Here is a 14,387-nt window from a genome sequence, read left to right on the forward strand (position 1 = left end):
TGTAGTATAAATACACCCATCTTGACTGATTTCAAGCCACCAACAGCTTAACACTTGTCTCACAAATTTGCTCAATATTTAACAATCAGCTTTTGGAAGTCCCCTGTGTGGAACAAATGTCGGTGATTCTGCCTTGAGTGCTAAGTGTGATCACAAAGGTGCATGAGCTCTCAGAGTAGGGAAGAGAAGGCCAAATCCAAACCAAACCAAACATTGTGAATTAGGAGAATCCTTTCTTTATCTACTCATTTATTTATTTAAGTTGAAGTAACTGTGCAGCAGTGGGCTAGGCATTAGACAAAGTGTGCTCATGATCCCATGAGAAGAGTGGAGGTAGCCTTATCACAGTGCATCTGTCTCAAAAAACTAAAAAAAGTAAAGTAACTGCATTGTAACATCATGCAAGTTTCAAGCGTGTAGCGTTGAAAGACTACATGTATATAAAATATTAAGTTTACTGTTGAGCATCCAATTCCTTTGCCCCAATTTACTACTCCCCCCACACTTTTCCTTCCCTTCTGGCAACCACTGATTTGTCTTATAGTCCAAAACTTTATTTTTGTTTTATTTGGTTCATCTGTTTGTTTGCATTTTCTATATACTACGTATGAATGAGACCATACGGTGTTTGTCTTTCCTAGACTGGCTTATTTCACTAAGCATAATCCCCTCTAGGCCCATCGATGTTGTTGCAAATGGCAGGATTTCATCTTTCTTTATAGCTGAATAGTATTCCATTGTGTGTGTGTGTGTGTGCCACAATTTATCCGTTTTGAGTCAGGGTGCACTTAGGTTGTTTCTAGTTCTTGGCCGCTGTAAATAGCACAGTAGTAAATATGGCGGGGGTGCAGATGTCTTGGAATTGGTGTTTCTACATTTTTCATAAATATACAGAAGTGGGACTGTCACTGCAATAAAAATGAATCAATGCATTGTTTAAAATAAATTACCCCTAATTTAGGAAGATAGCCAATACAAGTAAAGACTACAAAAGTCATACATCGTGACTTTGTAGAAGGGAAATCAATGTTCTTTTTGCTACATTACTCTAGATTGCATATTAATTAAAATTACCCCTACTTCACCTCCCTGAGCAAGCAACTAGATTATTTCCAAAATTAAGTAGCGTACAGTGAAAGGTCATCTAGATGAGGTATTCCAGGAAGGGGAGTAGAGTTTGGAAATGTGTCACTGTATGGGGAGTTAGCTAGTGGAGATGTCCAAGGACTTTAAATATTTACTATTGGCCCATTGATCAAGAGAAAAGCAGCTGTGCTTCCTGGGCGGCAGAGTAAGTTTTGATAAATTTGTGGATTTGTTATTTGTACCCAGTTGCATTATTTGCTGTCTCCCAACTCTGCCCAACACTTGCAGCCTTACAAGGGACACCAACCTTTGAAAGTAAGCGGGGATGTGAAGTACAAAGCAAATTAACCTTATTTCATCAGGACAGGAAGACGTGATCTGCATTTTTCTCTCTAAAGATGGGGCTGCTATAAGCTCGTATTTCCCCGCTACCCCTGGTGGTACACCAGAGGATTTTCAGTGACAGCTGGATAAATATATTTTATTTTCATGCAGTTGCATTTATTTTCTTGCATGTGACTTTATGGATACTATTGATTTGGACAGAGCTAAATTTAAGGAAAGGAGAAGCTATAAAGATGAACATTAAATAAGTAATAAGACTGTGGTAGGCAGCTAAGACACAAATCATTAAAGAAATCTGTGAAGGAATGAAATTTGAAAACTACTATCTTAGGCTTCATACAATGAGGTGCTCCCACCAAGGTCAACATGAATTTTAAAGAGTCTTATCTTTTCGAGCAAGAATAATCTGTTGTTCCTTTTACTTCTTGTGGCCACTTATTGCCTCTTATTTGTAAGTTCTCCTCACCCCTCCTGCTGGTTAGCAGCAAATCGCCCACATGTTTCATTCAGTCATAGTGAGTGCAAAAGTAAGGTCTGGGAAGTGAAACTTCTCGAAGTCCTGTTTTTTGGTGAAATCCTTGTCCTCTAATCCTCACATCCTGGCATTTGTTTGATGCCTTATTCAATTGCCTTCTTTCTGCACAAGCTTCCTCTCTGGACAGCATAAGCACTGATGAGATTTCTCGGCTATACTCCCATTTTCTTTCTTTATGAAAAGCTTCAGCCTTTCTTTCTCCCAGTGCATCACCCACACTGCCATTGGGCTGACTTTGGTTCGGGTGATTGGCTCCACTCTGCCTCGATAATCTTAGCACATTTATTCAAGTCAGCTGACTGCAATATGAAGCACTGTCATTCAGGTTTAGGACAGAATGTGTGTACAGATTGAGATTATTAGAAAATAATTCTAACGGAATTGACTTTTGATATATGTTTACTAAGACTAAAGCAATTTAGTGGCTCGGGATTTTCATTCAATAAAATGAATGTCTTTTATCATATCTGATGGGAGATTTCTTCTGGGAGGCATGGCATATTCCAAAGCTGATTTCTGTACCATACCTCTCATTTAACTCCAACACAGCTGAAATTAGATAGGTTGCCATGGAAAAACAGTGTCTTTTCTAACTGAGGAAAAAGGAAAAGGGGAGGAGGGGCTGAAAAAAATGCTATCTCTTTGAACACAAGGATTGTGGTTGAATAGCTTTGTCTTAAAGAGAAATATCTGTACCATAAATGAAGGAAATCTGGCAAATTAAAACTAGAAACCTCCTCCGTTTCTCTCTTCAGTCTCTGATATTCCCAAGGTACAGCTATCAAAGAGAAATAGATGAAGGCGAATGGCAAGGCCTGTTCTGTGTTCAAGTAAGATCAGTCTTTATGTATGGATCCTTTTTTGGCATCGAGGTAAAAAATCTTCAAACATGGAGATACTTAGGTCTGCAAATAACCTAATCTGCATACCAGATGGATCTGGGGGGGGAAAGCAAAGACTCTTTTCCACACATATATTTTTTTTAATGTGAGCATAGAAAAACAGATGCTTTTGCTCCCTAAGGGTCTGTGGGCCTCTCTTAAGTAGTCTTGTGGAGTAATTTAACTTCAAATTTTGAAAATTATGGAAATGTCTAGATTAAGCATTAAATTGAAAAAATGAAAGGCCTCAACACAGAAAATGAACAGAACATTTCTGAATTGGTTTTACCTCCTCAGGGATGCCCAACCCCCCACCTCCACAGATAAATGGATGGGGGAGTCAGTAAGGGGAAATGTCCCCCAGTGGCTAGAGTATGATTCACTGACTACTTCACAATAATTTAATGCTCAGCCATGTGCAAAGCTCAGTGAGTTAGTGTGTGAGAGCCTTTACTTCTTTGAATAAAGCCATTGTTTTAGTTTCTGTGGAAGAGGATTGTGGCTGTTTTTCTTTCAGGTTATAGTTGTGAGAATAAAACTAAATTTCCTGAAAACTATGAATTTTCCTACATTTCACACATTCCTCCTGATTACATTTAACATATCCACCGCTATATCAAGCCATCCATCCATCCTCTCTAACAAATCCTGTCACAGTGAACACCAAACACGGACGTGTAACTTGGTATTTCTTCCATAAATTTCACAGTAGATGATAAAATAGCTTTTATACATGAAGTTCTAAAACTAATTCAGACAGAGCTTTTATAATTACTGTAAAAGCCAAAAAGAATATTCTCTTAGACACCAGAGTCTTTGAGTAACTGAGGGTACAATTTATGCCTTGTTCATCTATAACAGATGGAAGAATAAAGTTGTAGGACTTGCTGAACAAGAAGTCCTCCTTCTCCCATTAACTAGGTCTTTTGTGCACTTCATTGAGCAAAACCCTCCCACTCCACCCTCACTCCCACCTGCCCTACACCCAAAATTCAAAAAAGGAAAAGACCAAGAGTAAAACATGCCACTTTGTACCAGTGAGGTCTCATTTAGCTCACAGTGGTGGGATCACAGGGCCCCATATAAATAAGATTGTAAGATAGCTAGTACTACTCTTTAAAATACCTAGACTGGGAGCATATCTAGTGGAAACCTTCCCTGCAATGTAGCCTATATCTCAGTGAGTTTTTCAGTGGATTATGCCTGAGCACAGAAAACCATACACCGCAGACACTGGCCTTGCCGAGGAACAGCCGTGATGATGCTGCGTGGAAGCACACTGCTGTCTGTTTTTTATATTTCTGGTCCCCTCCTTCTGCTTTCAGTCATTCTGTCACTTCCTATGCTCCTAATGTAGCTCTTTCTAATATCACCCCTTCCCTCCTTACACACGCCTTCTAATTTGCAACTTCTTACTTATTGTGAACTGGAGAACCACGATGGGTAAGAACTCTATGCAAGAAAGCACTGAAAGTAAAGATGAAGAAATAATTATGGCCTTTGAGGCAGCAGCTCAGTGACACCCAAAGGTTCTTAGTCTTAAATAACTTTCCCATCTCTTCCGGTTAAAGCTGTTTTGAAAGGATGATGCTGAAAGAACTCCTTTGGAATCAGTGAGTTTGTTCTGAACAAGCCATCTGGGCATGGGATAAGGCAGATAGCCCAGTAGATTTTCTGAACCTGAGTTTTTGTGACCCTGAAGAACTGTGTCTTAGTGAATGATCCCTTCCCACAGGTACAGAATCTCATGTAGGGACAAAATGTCTATCCCTAACAATCTCATAGATGCTTCCCAATTTGATCCCTAAGACACTTCTGAGGTAGTCATCCTAGATGACAGAGAAGGAAAGGAAGCTGGAGAACAGTGACTGATTCCCTCACCAGCAAACAGTGAGGACATGACAAGGTGGAACTTCCTTGGTTATACCTCAGGGCTCTCCTCACAACAGTCATACCTTCCCTTGCTCCCTCCTCCGTTCCTGCACTCCAAAGTCCAGTGAGTCCTGCTTCTGGTGTGGAAGACTGAGGTAGTTTCCTTGGGCCGTGCTTCAGTATTTCTCTCTAAGCTCTGGCAGATGTCCTTAGGAATCTTACTCATTTTTCTGGCAGAACTCAAAACCCTCTGATTTTATTATGTCGAGGATTGTCAGTGAATTAAAAATTCAACAAATATATGGTCCCAACTTGCCATCAAAAGTTAACAAATGTCACCAGTAAGGGTGTTTCTCACAAGCAGACACTGAAGAATACATCCCAGCAGATACCTAACAGCTCATTCTATGTCATGGCAGCATGAGAAATCACCTCCTCAAGACATTCATTAACCTTTCATTTCCTTCATATATAATCAGTCAGAAATATGGCTCATATTTTAAATTAATCAAAACAGCTCAATAGCTCCCACTTTCTTCCCCTGTCCCCATTTACAATGAGTTGAGGGTTTCTTGTATCAACAATAGATATTTACAAATTTAAGTATGTGGTATAATCCTCTGGGCCAGCTTAAACCTTATCTCCTTCAGGAAGCCTTCAGCTGTCCATCACAGGCCTTACACATCTCTTTTTCCTCTTCCCCATGTACCTAGAACATTTATTGGTCTTCAACATTTAGCATATATTAAGAAGGTATGTAATGTACTGCCAAGAGTACATTCTAGAAACAAACAGCCCTAGGTTGTAACTCCACCTTTACTAATTTCTACCTCTGTGGCCCTAGGCAAGTTACTTAAATTCTCTTTGAGATTCCTCACCTGTAAAGTGAAATTAATGACAATCTGTTAAAACACTCTAGGTATTAAATTTAAATATATAAAGAGCCCCTGGCATGGTACCTGGCACATACTAGGTCTTCAGTTAGGTGCAGTTGTTTTTATTGTTGTTGCTGCTGTTGCCTTTTATACATAGTTCTGGTTTAAATGTGTGCAACTTTGCTGTCTTCCAAAGTTGCTTGGATAGCCGTCCAGAGAGAAATTATCATGGTTCTACCTCTTGTCATGTCTTTACATTATCCCCTCCTCGTTCCCACTCCCGCAGGCAGCATGGTACTTAGCACAGAGTTAGTATTCATTAAAATATCATTTTAGAAAATCAATCAACCAGACTTTTTGCTGTTTGTAAGGCAGTAAGTTTGCATTCAGTATATTCAAAACTTCTAACTGCCAACCAATACATTTGGTTGGAAAATATTCAACCCATTAACATCTTTAGATGATAAAAATGCACTATATAAACTGTAAGGCTTAGTATTAGTATACTGTTATTCATGGAAATCAGACAAGAATCATCACCCTAAGGCACAGTGTTTCAGGCGAGGCACTATGGACATTTTGGACCCAATAATTCTTTGTTGTGGGGCTGTTCTGGTCACTGTAAGATAGGTAGTATATCACTGGACTCCACTTCCTAGCCGCCAGTACTACCCTTCCCAGCTGTCACAACCAGTCTCCAGCAGCCAAATCCTCCCTGCACTGCTTAGGTAGGCATCACGTTCGGCACCGTGATGGCTACAAAGCTCTCATAGTAAGGCAGGAAATAGAGGCAAGCATGATAGAAAGGTTTCAGTAACCAAGAGCAACCTCTATTAACCTGAAAATCCCATTAACCCCATTCCTTGAGTGTTCTATTCCCTAAGCATTCCAGAAAAAAAAATGTACCTTACAGTCTGTTTTCTAATTTGTATGCAAAGCTCAGCCAATTCTCTATCCAACCGCCAAGTACAGAAATCCAGTTCATGGGTGGGGAATCATCAGCTTCATCGCTTTTACCATCTATTTTAAGTGACAATGATGTTACAGACCTGAAAGTTTAAAGAGCATCTCCCCCTTGTCTTTGACAGTTTTTGACGTTAGCAATTTTTCCTGCATTATCTGTCTGAAAGAGGAATGTAACAAAAAGAAATTTGGTCCAATTAGCTGTGATTTTACTATACATAAAAGACCTACCACTTTGTTGATCATTTAAAAGTAATTTGCTCTAGACATCCGATTGATTGTGCAATTGAAAATGCCCATCTTGTAAAAGCAATATTTCTTATTTCTGCAGGTTGTGATCCTGGGGAAACACTCGAGAGGTTATCACTACATGCTTGCTAACCTGGTAAGAACAAGCAGACTTTTAAGTTTCCCAGGGCAATTTATTCGATTTCGAATGTGTTGTCTGTAATCATCTGAAAAATATATGAAGTACCTAATGTATTCTCTAGATGCTTGGAGAAATGAGTTTAGTAAATACCAAACCTGAATGTAATAGCCTTGTTTTTTATTACACTGTCTCTGTTTTAGTTATGAAGCCTATATTGTCTCCATATTTAAAAAATAATAATTTGATATGATTTTCAGTGATTATTCTGAGATTCAATTTGCATTTGAAATATAAGCCATTTTACTCACGTTTGAAATGTAAAACAAAGAACAGGAGAGGAAACTGACTTTCTCCAGTTAATCCAAATGTATGTGTACATCAGCACTGCAGTTGTCTTTCTAGAAGCAAACCATTACCAAATCTTTTCAAATCAGATGCCAGAACTAGGTTTCAACATTGAACATTAAATAACCGTAGAAAGAAGATAGCCACCTTTCTACTTACAATTTACTTATAACAGCACGTCTGACTTGAGTCTTACCTGCAAACTCTCCATGCCTTTAAAGTTTGTGATATTCTATAAGCTACTGTTCATTAAGATAGTTTATTGTTCTTCTTCCTCTAAAAGAACAATTGGTTTAGGAATTAACAAAATGGCTTCTATTCAGTAATTTCTGTTTGGCAGAGGTTCTGAGTAATGCTATGTCTATGCAATGAAAGAGGAATGGGAAATTATCACTGTGATACTAAGAATCTATTAAATTATTGCATAACATGAGTTCTAACCCCAATTTTGTCTCATTAGCACAAGAAAATCATACTCATTATAGAGCTCTTAAACCAAAAGCATAGCAACAAAGGTGAAAGTTTATTGTAATTATATACTTTGATTTCTTAAATCAAAGAAAAAACTTATTTTGTTTTAATTATGAATATTTTTCAACTAGAAGTGAAATGTTACTTAAACCTTTCTTAGGAAGTATATACATTCAAATACTTTATTAGAGAGAGAGAACTACCACTTTGAAATGTAGTATGCGTATTCTCTAGGAACATACTCGAAGTAGAGCACCTCAGTCCATTTTGGGGATAAATGAATTAATTATTTTAGGAGGAGAAATACTGCTTTTTAAATTTACATCTGAACAGATCCAATATGTTTTTTAGGCAACCAGTAATGATAGTTGTTGACTTAGTTTGGGCCAGACCAGGACTTGGCAAAAAATCTGAGTGTCATGGCAAGTCACCTAAAGGAGCTGCTGATGGATTTTTAGCACTTTTTTCCTCACCGATCAGTGCTTTCTTTCCTTCCTTTCTTTCTTCCTTCTTTACTTCCTCCCTCCTTCTTTCTTTTCCATCTCCTCTGACATATATTCCCAAGGGTGCACCCATCACTGATGGCATATAAGATGACTTTAGACCATACACGTGTAATGTTTTTTATAAGGTAACATATTTAATATGTATTAGAAAAATATAAAACTAGGTGTCAAAATCTAAATTTTATGAATATTATTACTTCATACAGAGCTAAAGAAGAGACTTAACAACAAATGAAGCAATTTTTAGCACCAGTATGTCAAGTAAACTATAGCACAGGGATAAGCAGATGTAGCAAATCTATTTTTTTGTACATGTCATTGTGGTGGTGTGTGGTGAACTGAGGTATAGCAAAGAGCATTGAACTAGGGATCGTAAAGTTTAGGTCATCATACTGACCTGGCAATTAGTTAGTTATGAAGCCTTGGAAGAGTCACTTCATTTTTACTGTGAAACTCAGATGGGACTGGGGGTTTCATTGGAGTATTGGTTGGGTCCTTTGGAAGCAATTGCTAATATATAATCTGAAGTACATGACATTTATTGGTAGTGGTGTCTGTGAAAAATAACAAGAGGGATACAAGTTAGAAGGGAAAATGTAGATCACAACAAAGGTCTGATATCAGTGGGAGGGTGGGGGAAGGAGTTTGATTAAAAGAGAATGAGGTGTGTGCTAGTGCTGATTAAAGACTTGACCAACATAATGGGGAGCTCCTTGCAAAGACTGCCCAGAGATGAACCCCATTGTTTCATGAATGAAAGCCATTTTACCTCCACCTTGCATAGCCTCCGGCTGGCAGCTGTCCAGGAAGCATATACCTCCAGCTTGAAATCTGAAGCAGATTGTAAGAGCACCTGAAGCTGGAGGCTGTCAATTAACTCAATTCCTTCAGGCAGGTTCTGTCTTAAAGGGATAATGGAGCTGTGCAAGTCAATGGATTGTAGCTGCCCTGAGATTACCAGATGATCTATAAAGACCATTTCCATTCTAGAATTCTAACTGGCCTCCCTAGTCCTACCACAGTCCCAGACCTGACAGGAAAGAAAGCCTGTGGAGTGGTAGAATGGCAAGAGAGAGCCTTTAGGACAGGGTTGGGCGTGGGAAGATATGGTGGGCTAAACGCTTAACACAGACCTCAGAATTACGAGACCTTGGGAGGTCGCCTATTGCAAGAACAAGCAAAGCCTGTTCCTTCAGAGTGAATGTAGTATAGCATCACGACAGTCTGGGCAATGAAAATATGAACTCATTTGCTGTTCTTTGAGATGACCCTTCTTCTCTTCCTCTAGTGACCTTCTCATTTGAACTCAGCCATGTTTCCATAGGTCCCTATGCTCCATATCAAATTATGTATGGGCAAGAGTGACAAACTGCTGCTAATCTCTGGCCAAAAATAAATAAATAAAACAGATCTCTATCATGGTTTCCAGATTTTTTTGTAAAGCAGGTGAAATTATCCCAAACACTTCCACTGAAGGCACACAAACACATACACAGAGGAAGCAAGTCAAAACTATTTAGAAGTCATTTCATGATTAAGAAAGGGTAAGTGGAGCGAAGGAGTGTCCTTTCAAGCTGAGCCAGTGGGTTGGAAACTGATGACATGCATACTGGAAAGCAAAGCCTAATCTGGGTCTTGGTGTAATGAGAGTGCAGACCCACTGCCTTCTTCTGAAAATTCAAAGACAAAAACAGTCACAATGCTTACCTAAGCTTTCTGGAATCATCTGCAACAGCACCCACATAGCCCATTGCTACTGAGCTCCATCAAGCTGGCAAAGCTTTCCGTGTGCTTTTACATGGACTTTCCTTGGTAGCAATCCCAAAAGTGAGAAGACTTGGATAGCCCATAACTACTTCACATGGGCACCAGAAAATTCTAACTTATGGGGATCCCTGAGAGAAAGAAACAATACCATAGGAGTGATCTGTTCAAGACAAAAGTAGACATCCAAATACAGCAGGTAAGATTCTTTAAAATTATGCATTAATGATGTCATTTCTTTTTAGGGGGTGTTCCATAATTAATTGTTGTTTTCTCTTCCAGGGCCCTCTCTAAGTTGGTAATGTTTCTCTAGTTCAATACTAGAGGTAAACAGCATGTCACAAACAACCTCTCTTTCTTCCACGGTAGAGTCCTAGATTAGGACCCATTTACACTGGGTTCCCAGGGGGAGCCCTGTTATCTTTGAGGCTATAAAGTTATAAGGACACTGAAGGCCCAACATCAACCCAGTTGGGCAAAAGCCAAGAGGGATCTAAGGACACTTAGATAAGTTCCAACAGAGCTGAGGATCTGAAAGATCAGTCGATCAAACTAGTCTAGAAGTTGACACAAAATAAATTGGATCTGGGTTGGGATGGTCCGATAACAGATGTTTGGTACCTATTCCCAAATGAAAACCAAAAAAGCATTTGAGGTGTCCAGGGAGGAAGAGTCCCCATGGTGGGACTCTTTCAGTGCTGCACCAGTTAGCCACTACCTTGGAAGAGCTGACTGTTTCTCTGCTGAGGTTAAGACTGGTCCCAGAGTTGGGAACAGTGGTTGGCCCCATAGTGGGATTTTTAGGCAGTGATGAATGCTGGGATACAGGACCCCTGGTTCACGCTATCAGCCAGCCACTCGTCTAAGGAAGAAAAGGTATCTAAGGTATCTTCCAGTCATCCCTGCCAGGCTAGCAATTTCTTTTAGACTTCTCACTTCGTTGTCTCAGAATTACTATACAGAGAGATGTCTTACCCACCTACCACCCCAAGCTTTTTAGAAACCAGGAACTGGAGCCCTCTCTGATGACTCAGTGGGTTGAAGCACAGTACTAAGAAGCTAGCCTCAGCCCCATCAGCATAAGTTTAATCCCTGGCTAGGGAGGTGACCCACAAGGCACAGCAGACCTCTCCTGTCTCGCCAGCTGCTCCCCTCAGCAGTGTGCTTCATCAATCTGCCTGTTCTGCTCCCCCCTCTGTCTCTGGTAAATCTTCTCACCACCCCTGCTCCTCTAGCCTGTACCCCAGTTCTGTCTACATAAATAAAGAAATATTTACAAAAAAGAAATCAGAAACTGGGCTCAAAAAGACACACGACTTGCCCAAATCCATTGCCAAACTAGGTGCTGAATACAAGTTGGTCAAACTATTTGGTCAAACTACATGGTCAAGAGACCATGGCTCTTCCCACTTTACTCACTGAAGTATCTCAGGGAGATAGGACCGGCCTTGCAGAGGTCACACAGGAACATTTACAATGACATACACATGCACAAATGAAGGATAAACTACAAGTTTATGAAAGAGACTGGGCATTAAAAAGAGACAGTTTTTGGAATGTGAGTTTGAAATCTGTCCAAACGGCCAGTAACTAGTTCCAGCACCAGGTCCATCTCCATCACTGCTCTTTTCTCTCTTGCACATCCCACCACACTCTTTCTCTCACACACACCCCACACTCCTCCCCTTGCTCTCTCTCATCCCCTTTCTTCCTCTTTCTCTTGCTCTCTGTCTCTTTCCCTCCCCAGCTTCGCCATTCAAGTGATCATCATGACAGGAAATAATGATGAGGACACTAGATTACATCTAATTTTTCTAAAATTTTACTGAAACAGAATCTTTATTTATAAAATAGAAGCCAAACAAGAAAGCCAGGTGTAACTTCAGCTTGAAGATATCAACTCTGCACTGATCAGCACTTGGCACGAACCTGAAACAGAGAAGGTCCTACTTTGTTGAGAGAGAGAGCAGGTTCGAATGAGATTGAGTCATGCTGTTTTGCTTGCCAGTAGCAATTGTTCCCTTCTGCTCCCTTCCCCTTCCAGGTCTTCTTGTTCTGTTCTCTACTCTTCCCCTTCCTTTGTTCTTTCATTTCCAATGTTCTAAATAAAACATTCAAATGTTCAGAGTGTTGCGATCACTGCTGCCTCAGCAGATGGCATGTAAACACAGAGCTCGCTTGGCCGGAGCCTGGCCTTACAGGCAAAGGAGGTGGCCCAGAAGAGAAAACTCCCATTTTTCCCTGAGGCCAGGAGCCCAGTGAGCCCTAGTGGCTCAGGATCGGCTTTCTCCTCTGCATGGAGTCAACACACAGAATGATGAGTGGTAACTGTGCTGGAGGCCAACTTCCTACTTACATTTAGAAAACCACAGACCCTGTCAGTTTAAAGTTACCAACTTTGAGACTCTTATTCTCCCTGTCCAAAAATGCCTTCATGATAATCAACCATCATTTCCTTTATCTCTTGTTTCCCTTCCCTCTCTCTCCCCTCACCTGCCAGCTGGAATTAACAGGCATTTATCACTTTCCACCCATGTTTTAGCAAGATGGGTTGAAAGAATTCAAGAAAAGAATCCCCTGACCCGCACTGCTAAAACTATGTTTCTCAAACTATCTTATTTAAAGGGTCCATTTTCCCCCTTAAATCATCACATGCCAATAAAAGCACAACAAAAATCACTAGAAGAGATGGAATAAATAAAATAATTATTTTGCTCTTAGTTTCAACAACCTGCCAAATAACTATAAAGATACATAAAGGCTTCCTCTTCATTTCTTTCTTTATATCATCTCAAACTGCTAACTACTAGCAGACTACCTACTCCCAATCTACACCCACACTTTGGGCAGAATTGCTTCAAAAGTCTTTGTTGTAAGATTTTTTGCCCGCTATATGTAACTCCAGGGCTGAACACCTTGTTCACTCCATTCCAAAGAAGACAAGGTGGCATCCTTTAGAAGCTCACACCATATTGAACAAACCAGAATTGCATAGTTTATGAGAATCGACATGGAAACAGAACAGGTGCTGGGACAGGGAATGAAGAGAAGGCTGAGTATGGGAGGGCATGGTCAGGGAATGCCTTTCAAAAGAAGCCATTGACTTTGAAAAAATGGCCTGAATGGTGAGAAAGTTCCAGCTATATGAAGAATCAGGGAATGTTCATGCCATGCATAGGGAACAGCATGTGCCAAGTTCCTGAGGCAGAAAAAAGCTTAATACCATCTCTGAACCATCAAAGGCAAATTTGACTAGAGTAGATCAAGTGACAAGAACCAGATTATTTAAGGCTTTCATAGGCCTGATTAAAGAGATTTAGCTTTTTTCAACAGCAACAGAAAGCCATTAAAGAAGTCCAAGTAGGGGATGAACATGATCTGATTTTTGCTTAAAAAAAATCAAATGGGTGAATCTAATGATGTTCAAATTATACCTCAATATAAACGTTAATTTAAAAAAGAAACGAGTAGTTACTTTGGCCACTAATAGTACTTAGGTCAACTTGTTGGTTATTTGTATACTACACAAATAACTCCCACTGAACTAACGTGCCATGAGTTCAGGGACTGAGTTTGATGTGGCCCAGCACTGTATCGAGAGATAACACTTGGGCAATTTCAAGTATAGTTAGTAGTCTATTGTACTACAGAATAAACTAGTAAGTGAACATTACAGGGCAACCTGCAGTCAGTGCTAATTTATATGGTAGAATGTTCAACTTTATACATTGTACCATCCCAAGAAGATGAACCTGATTCTGTAAATCAGCAACCTGATTACTTAAGTTACCACTTTTATTATACATTTCTCTACAGCAGCATTACCAGATGGGCAATTCAAGTGTCACTAATGGCAGAGCAGAGTCAGCCTTCATCCAAACTGTGAGGTAGATACATCTCCTTGGCAGCCTGCCAACCTTCATCCTATTTTATCTTTGCTATAGGCAAGCTACCTTTTCCCATTTCTCACCCATAATCTACCATCAGCTCAATGAAAGTCACCTAACTTATCTTCTATTTTCCTCATTGTAGAAAATGTACCCTAAGAATAGTATTAAGTGAAGGAGATCTTTACATAATATCTTAAAAATAAAATTCCCTAAAAGTGCACCTTGACTATATTTATCTCCCACTGTCAAATATCCGTACTACCTCAAGGAAAACTGAATTGTGGTGTGTGTAAATCAAGAGAGACAGGATAATACTAAGGCATGTGACTCTGGGAGACTGAACCATCTGGGCTAGGCTGAAATCAGGGATAATCTCTATTTGGATGCCAGGGTGTAGCCATTGTCTTATGAAAGATAACCTTGACAAATTAATCAAAGAGAGCATACCATGTACTGAGTGAACTGCTTAGGCTCCACAGTCATG

General features: G+C 39.9%; 1 protein-coding gene across 4 annotated transcripts in view; it reads left to right on the top strand.

Annotated features, from left to right (window-relative positions):
- GRIA3 (glutamate receptor, ionotropic, AMPA 3) overlaps nucleotides 1–14,387 on the top strand; it is a 257,603-nt gene that overhangs the window by 147,970 nt on the left and 95,246 nt on the right. For all 4 annotated transcript variants that reach the window (XM_004685771.2, XM_012727148.1, XM_012727149.1 and 1 more), the window contains one exon: nucleotides 6,889–6,942. In XM_004685771.2, the coding sequence (XP_004685828.1) occupies nucleotides 6,889–6,942 (54 nt within the window). The remainder of the gene's footprint in view (nucleotides 1–6,888; nucleotides 6,943–14,387) is intronic.

This window comes from Condylura cristata, unplaced genomic scaffold (assembly GCF_000260355.1).
Source record: "Condylura cristata isolate star-nosed mole 26May11 unplaced genomic scaffold, ConCri1.0 scaffold00019, whole genome shotgun sequence".
Taxonomy (NCBI): Eukaryota; Metazoa; Chordata; class Mammalia; order Eulipotyphla; family Talpidae; genus Condylura; species Condylura cristata.